Source organism: Myodes glareolus, chromosome 27 (genome assembly GCF_982192425.1).
Source record: "Myodes glareolus chromosome 27, mMyoGla1.1, whole genome shotgun sequence".
Taxonomy (NCBI): Eukaryota; Metazoa; Chordata; class Mammalia; order Rodentia; family Cricetidae; genus Myodes; species Myodes glareolus.
In genome coordinates, this window is record NC_142052.1 from 39,775,890 (window position 1) to 39,788,449 (window position 12,560).

The 12,560-nt window shown below is 44.9% G+C and overlaps 1 protein-coding gene across 4 annotated transcripts in view; it reads left to right on the forward strand.

The window, feature by feature from the left end:
• Window positions 1–372: 372 nt before the first annotated feature.
• The window catches only part of Ccdc150 (coiled-coil domain containing 150), an 81,913-nt gene continuing 69,725 nt past the window's right edge, over window positions 373–12,560 (forward strand). For all 4 annotated transcript variants that reach the window (XR_015736803.1, XM_087902278.1, XM_087902279.1 and 1 more), the window contains exons 1-2: window positions 373–542; window positions 10,041–10,204. Coding sequence is in view for 3 of the 4 variants with exons in the window: in XM_087902278.1 (XP_087758404.1) it covers window positions 486–542; window positions 10,041–10,204 (221 nt within the window). In the remaining variant the exon portion in view is untranslated. The remainder of the gene's footprint in view (window positions 543–10,040; window positions 10,205–12,560) is intronic.

Consider the following 12,560-nt stretch of genomic DNA (forward strand, 5'->3'; position numbering starts at 1 on the left):
GGCGTATTGTTCACCTAACCATCATGAAAGAGGGCCGAGTTGGATTCCTTTTACAAGAACAAGCAGCTTTTCCCCATTTTTATTCTCCTTAGCAAAAACACGTTAATTTCCCGTCGCTTAGAAGATATTTGACCCTTTGACCGTCCTACAACTGAAAACATCTGACCTTGGACTCTTGCTACCTGCAGAGCAAGCCCGGTTCCAGGCAAAGCCGGCCCAGGACGCACTCGCTCACGGAGGGAGAGGGCAGCAACTACGTTTCCCAGCATGCCCTGCTGGGAGCACAATGGAGCGTGGCGTCATCTGGTCACGTGGCGTCGCGTTTCCCCGCGCGCTGAGGGATTCCGGCTAGGGTCCCTCCCCAGGCGGAGGGCCCTGCTGGGCCGGGAAAACTACAATTCCCGGCATGCCTCACCTCGGTTGCGCCTGCGTACGGGAGCAACCCTGCTGGCGAGCGGGTTGGTTTAAAGCGCTAGTTTAGTCCCATGGAAACAGACCTGCTGGCCAGGGGACGGAGCTACAGGCTGGTGGATGGATTAGGGGTGAGGCTGCCGGGGGCTGGTGGGGGAAAAGAAGTGGGCGGCACAGGGTAGAGAGCACGCCTCGGACCAAGGCTATCTGTCCCTTTCCCTCCCAGGCCGAGTCCAGTCCCGCTCTCCAGACCTCGAGGGCCTTGGTTTAGCCAAGCTTCAGCATTCTTGCTGGGTGTGAAAACCACCTCAAGCTAAATGGGCTTTGCTTGGACCCAAGCGACAGGAGGGTGGCCAGTCGCTGAGACCTCCTCATTAGCCACCATTCTCCCCTTTAGTTAGTTGGAGGTTCCTGGGAAGGCTTTTTTGGCATTCACGTTTGGTTTTCTACCCCTGGTTAGCCTCCCAGGCTTGCTTCCAAGACAAGAGGAATTTTCATTTGTGCATTGTTCCATGCCCGTGCCGGAATAGATCTTGTTAAATATTTATGGTGGTGTTTGTTTGGCCCCCCGACAGCAACCAAGGCACTATGGTACGAGGCTCTACAAAACAACCAGCTAACAAAAACCAAGACAAAACAAAAGAAAACCCCACAGAAACCTAATGACTATCATCCTACTTGAAGACATGCTAATCAACATGGGACACACATAGACTCTTGGTTTTTCGTGGACTACCCCAGGGATAGGGAATGATAGGCAGGGAGAAAGAGGATCGGGGCACCCAGCTGCCTTCAAAGCATTATCTGTGGTTGTGTTTTGGTTTTTTTGAGACAGGGTTTCTCTGTGTAACCATGACTGTCCTGGAACTCGCTCTGTAGACCAGGGTGGCCTAGAATTCAGAGATCCACCTGCCTCTGCCTCCGGAGTGCTGGGATTAAAGGCATGCACCACCACCCACTGGCTCCAGGCACTATTTAGGACATAACACACATCCCTTAGTTTCCATTGATAAAAACTGCAAGCTCCTGGTCCCGTGAGATCCTTTCTGCTGCAGAGAGCCCACGTCTCCCATATGTGGATACCCTTCTGAGACATGAACACAAATGTGGCGTCAGTGCTTCAAATACCATGGCAACCCCTTTGTAGCCACTCCGTTCATGGTTTGATGGGGACAGTAGGAGCTTCACCTGCACAAGCCAGGTTAAGACCTCCGGTGCTCAGAAGGGAATTTTTTGCAACCTCAAGAACCTTAAGCCAGAAGGCAGAAAGAGACATACAAGACTCAAGGTGGTAGGAACTGGGGGTGCAGCACACTGGGGTGCTTCCCAAGCCCATTCCATGGTATGTGCCTGCAGTTCTAGCATTGGGAGGCTGAGACCTGAGGATAAGACACTCAAAGCCATCCTCAGTGCACAGTGGGTTTGAGGGCAACTTGGACGACTCAAGACTCTACCTGCAAGCCTAGCTAGCTAGCTAACTAACTAATTGTGCCTTAATGAAATGTAATCATCTCTACCTTAGCAGACCCTTACTGGGAAGCTTCCATGTTTTCTGAGGTCTCAGAAAGGTAGCTTTTTTTTCTTTTGCCACCTCCTTTCTCTTTTTCTGATATTGACATCAGACCCCCCCCCCAAAAAAAAAATCTGCAGTCCTTCTCACACCCTCTGAAGACATGAGACCTGTGTAACTCCTCTTAGGAGTCCATGGCTGAGCTGGTCTTCTGTCTTTATTTTTCCACCCAGAAACCTAAAAGGCCAACACGAACATTGTACTTGATATTGAAACCGACGGTTCAGCCATTAAGAGCACTGGCTCTCTTCTGAAGGGCCTGGGTTCAACTCCCACCACCCGCGTGGGGGATAGATACAGATCTAACTTCATTCTTCTGCGTGTGGATATCCCAGCACCGTTTGCGGAAGATGCTTTCTTTTCTCCAGTGTGTGTTTGTGGCATCTTTGTCAAATATTACGTGGCTGAAATTATGTGTGCTTAGGTTTGGTTCTTTTAGATTGGTTTTCCTACCGGGGCCATATTGTTTTTATTACTATAGTTGTATTTATTACTGTATCTTAAATTCTAGAACTGTAATCCTTCCAGCGTTGTTCTTTTTGGTTAGGATTGTTTTGGCTCTCTGGGATCATTTGTGGTTCCATTTGAATTTTAGGATAGTTTTTCTTTCTTTTTCTGTGAAGAATGAGATGGGGATTTTGATTGGGATTTTATTGAATCTCTAAAAAGCTTTCGGTAAAATGGTCGTTTTCACAATGTTAATTCTGGCCCACAAGCATGGGACGTCTTTCCAGTTTTTAGTGTCTCTACCGCTTTCTTCGGAGGTTTATAGTTTGATTGTAGAGGTCCTGACTTCCTTGGTGAGGGTTGTTCCTAGCTGTTTTATTTTCTTTGAGTATATTGTGAACGGGACTGTGGCCATGATCTTCTCTGTATGTTAGTGACATATAGAAAGGCTATTCATCTGTGGAAGTTGATCCTTTTTCCTGCCATGTTTCTGATTTTATTTATTGTTTTATAGTTTCCTGGCAGAGTTTTTGGGATCGCTGTAGTATCATGTCATCTGCAAATAGGGATGGTTTGAGTACTAATCCCCTATTTGTCTTCCTTTAATTGCTTCCTCTTGTCTTGTTGCTCAAACTGGCACTTTGAGCACAGTGGGGGGAGAGTGGCCACCTTTGTCTCGTTCCTGACTTCAGCGTGATTTCTTCAAGATTTTCTCCATTTAGGATGATGTTAGCTGTGAGTTTTTTAAATGTAGCTTTTATTGTGTTGAGATAAATATGTTCTCCCTAGCTCTACACTCTCTAGAACTTCTGTCATGACAGTATTTTGGATTTTGTCAAAGACTTTTTCTGCCTCTATTGAGGTCATGTGATTTTTGTCTCTAAGTCCATTGATGTGGTTTATTACATTTATTGATTTGTATATGTTGAACCATTCCTGCGTTCCAGGGATAAAGCCAACTTTGTCTTGATGTATAATCTTTTTGATATTCGTTTAAAGTATTTTATTGTATATTTGAGACTAGGTTCATCAGGAACATTGGTGTTTGGTTTCATTCCTTCTTCCCTTTTTCCTCCTCCTCTTGTTCTTCCTCCTCCTCCACTGTTACGTCCTTGTCTCGTCCAGCTAATAGAATGGTACTGGCTTTGTAGAAGGCATACTCCTTATGTTTCTAAATTTTTTAGATAGTTTAAGAAGGACTGACTGTATGTCTGTTCTTTGAGGACTGTTCTTTGAATGTCTGCTGAAAATCTGTCTGGCTCTGAACATTTTTGACTGGAAAGCTTCTTCTTACTATTTTAATCTCCCCATTTGTTATGGGTCTGTTTAGGTTGTTGACTTCTTAGCTTAATTTTGGTGGTTTGCCTGGATTTAGAAGTTCATCTGTTTCTTTTGGCTTTCCCAGCTTTATGTAGTGCAAGTTTTAAAAATATTCTCTTGTAATATTATGAATTTTTGATGTCATTTGCAATGTTTCTCTATTCATTTTTATTTTGTTCATTTGGGTCCTGGCTCCCTTTTGGTTGGGCAGACAAGGGTCTGTCAATAATGTTTACCTTTTCAAAGAAGCCAGCTGTTGGTTGATTCTTTGTATTAGTTTCTTAGCTGTTTCTATTACATTGGCTTCTGTTCTGATTTTTATTATTGCCATAGGCTGTGTTTGGATTTCTTTGTTTTCCTTGTTTTTCCAATTTTTTGAGTTGCATCATTAGTCATTTAGTTGTGCTCTTTCTAATTTTTTTTTTTAAAACATAGGCACATAGAGCTACAAATGTTCCTCATAGGACTGTCTTCATTATGGCCTAGAGGTCTCATTGTCCTGCTTTTATTTTCATTTAGTTCCAGTAAGTGTCTCTTTCTTGGTTTATTCTTTGACCATTTCATCATTTTTTTAACAAGTTGTTTAATTCCTCTGAGTTTGTATATTTACTAGAGGTTTTTCTTTTCGCTGTCAATTTTAAATTTTATTGCATTATGGTCAGACAGGATACAAGGTGTGATTCCATTGTCTTTGAGTTTGTAAAAGTCTGTTATTGTATCTAGAATGTCATCTATTTTTAGAAAAACGTATATATGCCACTGAATAGAATGTGTATTCTTTGGTGTTTGTGTAAAATATACTGTAGATATTGTTCCATTTGATATATGATATCAACTAATTCTGATGTTTCTCTTTAGTTTTTTTTTGTCCACATGACCCATCTCTTGGGAAAAGTAGGGCATTGAAATCAACTACTATTAATAGATTGAAGTTAATCTGTGTCTTTACAACCAGAACTAGTTTTTTTGTTTTTTTATTTTGTTGTTTTTTTTTTTTTTTGAAACTGGATAACCTCAAGTTTGGTGCACGTGTGTTTAATCATAATGTCTTCTTGGTTAACTCTTCCCTTCATGAGAATGAAATGTCTCTTTCGATATCTTCTGAGTAGTTTTAGTTTGAAGTCTGTTTTATGAGATACTAGGATGGCAATGCTTGCTTCCTATCTCTTTTGACTGGAGAACTTTCGTATATCTTTACTTTAAGATAGGACCTAACTTTAAACTGAGATGTTTCTTGTAAGCAGTGGATGAATTTTATTTCTTGATCCATTCAGCCAGTTTGTATCTTTTGTTTGGAGAATTGAGGTCATTGATGTTACTATTGAAGTTATTATTGAAAAGTGTGTGTGTGTGTGTGTGTGTGTGTGTGTGTGTGTGTGTGTTTGGCTTTTGGAAACAGAGTTTCTCTGTGTAGCCCTGGCTGTTCTGGAGCTCACTCTGAAGACCAGGCTGGCTATTCATTCCGTGTCCTGGTGGGGCTTCTGGTCCCGCAGCCCTGGTTCTGATGCAGCTGTGGTATGTAGGTTTAAATTAAGTCTCAATTGTTCTAATTATCAGGAAGACTCAGAAGCCAAAGGCTGGGGCAAAAACCTGCTAGCTCAGGTTGAGTAGCAACTAGCTGACCTTGCTTTTTGGTCAGAGACACTGTAAGAGACGCATCTCTTCCCTCATCCCAGAACCAAGAGGAAGCTCAAACTCCAGTTCCTGCCCTTTATTCCTGTGGGTCTCTATCCAAATTTCTGACTTCTATGTCCATTTTCAGTCAGCTAGTCACTGGTTCCTCCCTCTGATTCAAGGTATAACTTTATTGGGCACTCACAGGGGTGTCAGAATGCAATCAAAATATCCCCTGACAGTTCTGAGTTTATGTTGGACAGAGCAGGTTGGGGAAGCAGAGTCAGTGTGGGGCAAATTGGGCTTAGGGATTGGAAATGGCTTAAGGTGCAATGAAGTCAGTAGACAGGCCCTGGCGGCATAGACAAGGATGTGCGCCCTGTTCCAAGCCCCCATCTCTCTGGGTGGAAAGGTGGGGTACGATGTGTGAGAGTCCTGTTGTTTGGGGAGCCTGGGCCAAGTGTAGAGCTGATTTGTAACAAAGGCACAACTAGGCTGGTCATTGGCTGTGGGACCCAGGCTAAATGTGGGTGGTGGTCGGATGAGGCCAGGTCAGGACCCAGTGTAGATCCCGGAGGAGAATGTGAGAGGTCTGGGTGCCGAGTCGAGTTTTATCACATATATCTATGACTGAACAGTATGGTTTAAGTTTTCCTAGTTTTCAGTTTTCTAACATAGAGTCCTGACTATATTTTACCACCCCTTCACTCAGTTTGTGATTTGGATATGACTGTAGTCCATTTTTTACTGCTGTATGGAATTCTTTTGCACAGTCCCGAATGGACACTTGAGTGTCACGACACTTTAGAGCTATTGTAAGTCCTGCTTCTGTCAACAAGCTTGTGCAGGTAGCACCGTATGCATAAGCAAAGTGAATGAGCTGTTTGCTGTTGTTTTAACAAAATCGTGTGCAGGTTTTTCTTGTTGCTACCATCCAGCTTCCAACTTTAGGCTTTAAGCAGCATCCATTCTGTGCTCCTTTGCGGAGACGACGAGACACAGATTAAAGGCAGTATCTTCTGGGGGTGATAGCCATTGAAGATGGAATCTTTGCTTTTAAGGTTCTGTTTCTTCACCTGAGCTACAAAGCTGTGACTCAGAGGCTCTGCCGCAGGGCCATGGATCATGCAAATGTGCCTAGCATTTTGCTGCCCCTGTTCTGGGCTTGTCAGATCCAGGGGATGGGAATGAATGAGCAACCGCAGCAAAAATGAGAAGCTTGGGCCTCAGCTTCACGTCAGCAGATATGTTTATCGGCTGCCCAGTCCTTACCTCACACCTGCCTGAGCATTCTCCCAGTTACCAGAAGGCTCTCCTTGGTGACGGCCTGGGTTGTCTTCTCAGGTCAGCATCGTGGTCCACAGTTGTTTCCAAGGGCTCCTAAGCTTGACACTGATTTCTGTTTCCCCATGGTAAGGTAAGCCAAGTGAGATGGGCGTGGAGATAGGGAGTAGTTGTTGGGTGAGAGAGTTTTCAGGTGTCCCTACGATCCGTTATTCATACATTCCTAAGAATAGCTTTGTTTGAGAGTGTACCCCTACAGTGGCTCCTCGGTCATCGTCCACTGCCGCCTGTTGGGTCTCACTTCCCAGTACACTCTAGAGCCTTCTACACTGTTCTCCATCTGTGTCACCTCTGAGCTCTTTCCCCTTCTCACCGGCAGCTCATCCTACAGTTTAGTCTTTCCTGTGCGGCAGGAGGTGATCTTTGCCGCTGAGATAATGTTGTCCCTGTGCCATGGGATTTCCCTACTTCAGGGCCACTGAGTCTCACCTTCCTGAGGGACTCCAGTTAAAGGTATACCTGCAGATTCCCCTTCTACAAATGTTATAGTCCCTTATAGAGACTATGAAAGTGTCCCCATTGCTCCCTCTGTTTTCCCACTAGCTGTTGCTAACAGCACTCCTGGTACTATGGAGTGAACTGGCAGCCCAGGAGAGACTCTGTATGTGCTGAATGCAACAGAAAAAAGCAGAACAAGCAGACTGGGGTTACCCAAGCCTTTTGGAACTCTTTGATTACATAGAAACCCCCAACTGCAAGGCTTAGGGGTATAGAATTTGGCGTTTATCTTCAATTTTGTCTTTACCCTGGTCTAATTGTTTTTTGGCATACCCCAGTTCTCCCCAGTTTGGAATAGGAATATTTACTCTGTACCATTCTGTTTGAAGTGTGCAACTTGTTTTGATGTTATAGTGATGTGGGATTCCTCTCTGTATGCTGTGAATATGTTTTATTACCATTGGTTAATGAAGAATCTTCTTTGGGCCTATGGCAGGGCAGAATAAAGCCATGTGGGAAATCCAAACAGAGATATAGAGAGAAAGTAGGTGGAGTCAAGGAGACATCGTGTAGCTGCCGAAGGAAACAGACACCAACCTTCCTGGTAGGCCACAGCCACATGGCGATACACAGATTAATAGAAATGAGTTGATTTAAGATGTAAGAGTTACTTGGTAAAAAGCCTAAGCTGTTGGCCAAGCAGTGTTGTAATTAATATAGTTTCTATGTGATTATTCAGGTCTGGATGGCCGAGAAACAAACAAGCAGCCTCTGTCTATACATTATAGGAACTCACAGTTAAGAGACTTTGGACTTTTGAAGTTACACTGAATTGATTTTATGCTATAAAATGGTCACGAACCTTTGGAGACGAGGGTTAGAAGGCTATGACTTACAAGTGATGCTTTGGTGTCAAGTTGACAAGGAATGGTATTCTGATGGTGTTACTAACGTGACAGAATCTAGGATAACCTAGAAGACGTGCCTCTGAGCCGTGTGTATGGGTCATTTTCTAAATTACGACTGGGTGACACCAACCCCTGATAGGACTCTATAAACTGGGGACGTGAGCTTAGTTATCACCGGGTTTCTTCTCTTCAGTTGTGGATACGCTGTTATCAGCTGTTTTGAGCTTCTCCTGTCTGGACTTCCCTGCCACAGTGGCTTGTACCTTGTACTGTGGAAGAAAGTAAACTCCGTCCCTCCTAAACTGATTGTGCCAGAGTGTTTTATCATAGCGACAGGAACAGAGACTAAGATGCTGGTGAACCACCATCATCTTGGAAAAACGTCTCTGTTTTTCTGTAAGTACTGCGTGGCCGTGTTAGTTACTTTTCAACGGCTGTGACAAAACACCATGACGAGAAATTTTAAAAAGAAACCTATTAATTTGGGAGTTAGAATCCACCACCATTATGTTGGAGAACATGACAGGCAGGTGAGCCTGATGCTGGAGCAGTAGCTGGGAGCTCACATAGCCCACTACAGACAGGAGACAGAGAAAACTAACTGGGAAAGATTTCTGAAACCTCAAAGCCCACCCCAGTGACACAGCTCGTCTAACAAGGCTACGCCTCCTAATATTTTCTAAATAGTCCCACCAGCTGGGAACCAAGCATTCAAACTTACGAGCCTACGGGGCCGTTCTCATTCAAACCACCACAATGGCTGACTGCAGGAGAGCTTTGAAAACTTGACCTCAAATGGGAGAAAGAAATGATGGGGGCTGTAATTTCTGTTCTTTCACATCAGAAAACCGGGTCTCTCCCAAATTTCCTTTATTCGTTTCTGCTTGAAGTATCGTTGGCTGGTGTGCACCACCTGGCTGTGCCAGCCGCAGAGGGTGCTGGGCATAGAGTCTCTCTTGTGTCTTTTGGAGAGAAGACAGAGTCAGTGGTATCTTCACAAGCCTCATTAGACACCCTTCCTCTGCTTTTTCTCTCCCCACATCCAACTTTGTAAACACACATAAGATTAGCAGTTGACGGAAAATAGTGTGGTGGTAGCTGTGTTATTTCTCCAGGGCACTGCTCCATCTTTCTCCATGTGACTTAGACTACCCAAGACCCGTTTTTGATAGCAGAACCAGTTCTGTAGGGTTCCTTCAAGGGCCTTCCTTCCTGCCACACAGGAAACACCATACTGGCTAATGTAGCATGAACAGGAATCTCCATATCCTATGTTTTTTTTTTCCCTTTCAACAATGTTGGTTGTGGTTTGAATGGGAATGGTTCTCGTAGGCTCATGTATTTGAATGCCTGCTTCTCAGTTGGTGGACCTGTTTGGGAAGGACCAGGAGGTGTGGCCTTATTTGAGGAGGTGTGTCACTGAGATTTCAAAAGCTAGCACCATCCCCAGTTAGCTTGCTGTCTCTGCCTCATGGTGTAAGTTCTCAGATACTGCTCATGTGCAGTACCAAGGCTTCAGCATCAGCCTTTTGGAGGACACTTCGTAAGCTCTGGTGTTATCATGGGTAGAAGTGGTAATGATAGGGGAGGCTCTCTCGGATGTCTTTTGACCAGCAATGGCCAATGGGGTAGAACAGATTATAATACGACAGCCGTGCTCAGCAGTCTCAGTCCTGGACTTAGCACAGCTGCATAGCTCCCACCGTCCACTCACTGTATGCCATGGACGCTTCATGTCATTGTCACTCTGGGACCCTGACCCACGGAGCAGATCCATCTGCGATGCTGTTTATCTGACGAGGGGGGAGAAAGCAGACGGCAAATGAGAAGTTGTCTCTTAAAGCCTCTCTTCCCATTTGAGCCAAACAGGACCCACATCCATTCCCTAGTAAATAAGACAGAAAGTACGATCCTCTCACGGAAGGGCCTGTGACTCTTTCCCACAGTGAGAGAACCTCCTCTGCTCTCTCGTGACCTTGTGCCCTTAGGTGCATATGGAAACTACAGTGTGCAGACCAGTCCTGTCTCCCACCCACATCAACGCCACGGCTTCAGAGACGTTCACGGTGCTTCAGCAGAAGATGAGAATTGTGGAGGAACAGACCAGCTCTCTGAGGGACGACCTAATCATGCTGGGCTACGGCGACAAACGGTAACGGGAACATTAACTACCTTGCTGCACCTTGAAGAATTTGATGTTTGGTGCTTAGTGAAAAGCAGAGGAGGTAGATACTTCTGGAAAATATTTCCGTGGGAACTTTGACACAAACACCGTGTTAGGTAGATTTGCCGGTCTGTGATAGAGTACGTGTCTTTGTTACTTTTCTGTTGTTATAAAGGCACCTTATCGAGGAAGTGGCTTATTCGGAGCTTGTGGTTCCTCAGGGCTACAAGTCCCTGGTGGACTGGGGGGAGAAAGCAGCAGGCAGCTGGGGCAGCAGCAGGGAACTTACTTCTCGAACGACAACTGGGAAACAGAGCAGTTATGGGAATGGCAGGAGCCTCTGGAGACCTCGAAGTCTACCCTCAGGGCTCTCCCCTAGGGGTCTGAGACACACAGGTGCTAGAGACTTGGGGCAAGTCTCATTCAGAGCACCACCGTATGTCAATCAGATCTCTGGTGCTATGACAAACTACCCGTGAGCACATCTTGAGGGAAGGAGGATTTGCTTTTGGCTTACCGTTTCAGATGTTTCCATTCTTGGTGCTTGAGCCTGTCACTGTGGGTCTGAGGAGAGGCAAGGCATCATGGGAAAGAAGACATAGCAGAGCAGACCTAGTCCCTCTCGGCAGCCAGAAAGGGTAGGGCTGGGAGAGTGGAGGGAGACACGGAGTTCCTGATGGCGTCTTCAGTGTGACCTCATCTGTGTTAACTCTGTTGTGTTACCTACCCATGGTGGGGTCTACCGGCTGGACCACTATGCTTTCACACTGGAGCCCATGGGGAGCACTATGTACACAAACCATAACATGCAGCCACAAACACTGGTTTAGATCTTATTTGGAAATAGTTAAAAGAAAAACTGAAATGATTCATGCCATTAATTTGGTCTTCATTTTTTTTTCTTTTTCCTTTGGTTTTTTGAGACAGAGTTTCTCTGTACCTTTGGAACCTGTCTTGGAACTAGCTCTTGTAGGCCAAGCTGGTTTGAACTCACAGAGATCTGCCTGCCTCTTCCTCCTGAGTACTGGGATTAAAAGCATGTGCCACCACCACCCGGCTGGTCATTTTTTCTATCATAGTATAAATTAAAATATGGTGTTTTGGGTTTCTGTTTTGTTTTGTTTTTTCAAGATAGAGTTTCTCTGTAGCTTTGGAGCCTGTTCTGGAACTAGCTCTTGTAGACCAGGCTGGCCTTGAACTCACAGAGATCTGTCTACCTCTGCCTCCCGAGTGCTGGAATTAAAGGTGTGCACCACTGTAGGCCCATTTTAAAAATGTGTAACCCAGGCTGTCCTCGAACGCCTGATCCTCCTGCCTCTGCCTCCCTCAGCAAATCCTACCAGCGTGTGCCACCACAACCAGCTTTTAAAAAAAAAAAAAAAAACTACAGAGAAACCCTGTCTCAAAAGACCAAAAAAATAAATTAAAATTAAAAAAACTGAAAGATGTGCTTGAAATCCTTAGCTATCCCATGCCTTAGAATGAGAAACTATTACAGAACCCCCCAAGGTCCCGCATTGCGAGACTTTTTTGTTGCTGTTTTAAAGTTATCTGACTTGCTAATAGTAAGGCGTTTGCACGTTTGTGCAGCCAATCCAGGTTTCCTTCACAGCTTCACACAGGGGCCTCTCAAGGCCTCCATGCAGGGACACCCCTGACATGCCTGGCCTCAGCAGCTTTCCTGAGGTGAGGAAGAAGATTCCATGACCCTTTTCTTCTACCCTTAACTCTAAAGCCAGAACCACATGGTCAAAGTTGCCAGGTTCTGCTGCTTGCTGGGGCTGGACCATGGTTTCCTTGCTCAATGACATCTTCACCGGCTTTTTGTGTCTGATGGTTTCCTTCACCGCCTAAACTAGGCCTTCTTGAAACTTCTCTATGGATGATGCTGCCTGAGACTCAGGCAGCCTCTGCCTTTTGAGTAATGGGATTACAGGTGTGCACCATCACACCAGAGCTAAGCTGCTCTTTATATTCCATTTCTTTTTTTTTTTTTAAGATTTATTTATTTATTATGTACACAGTGTTCTGCCTGCAGGCCAGAAGAGGGCACCAGATCTCATTACAGATGGTTGTGAGCCACCATGTGGTTGCTGGGAATTGAACTCAGGTCCTCTGGAAGAGCAGTCAGTGCTCTTAACCTCTGAGCCATCTCTCCAGCCCCTATATTCCATTTCTTAGTCTGTTTTCCTCCTTGAACACAGGACTTAGCTTCATTCTGCTTTCCGATGACCCTTTTCTTTCAGTCTATACGTTTTGTATTTTAACTTGCTCAGCCCGCTTTTTTTCATTATAAATCTTCATTAGAGCTAACACATGAGTTATTAACCACACAACAGAGTCT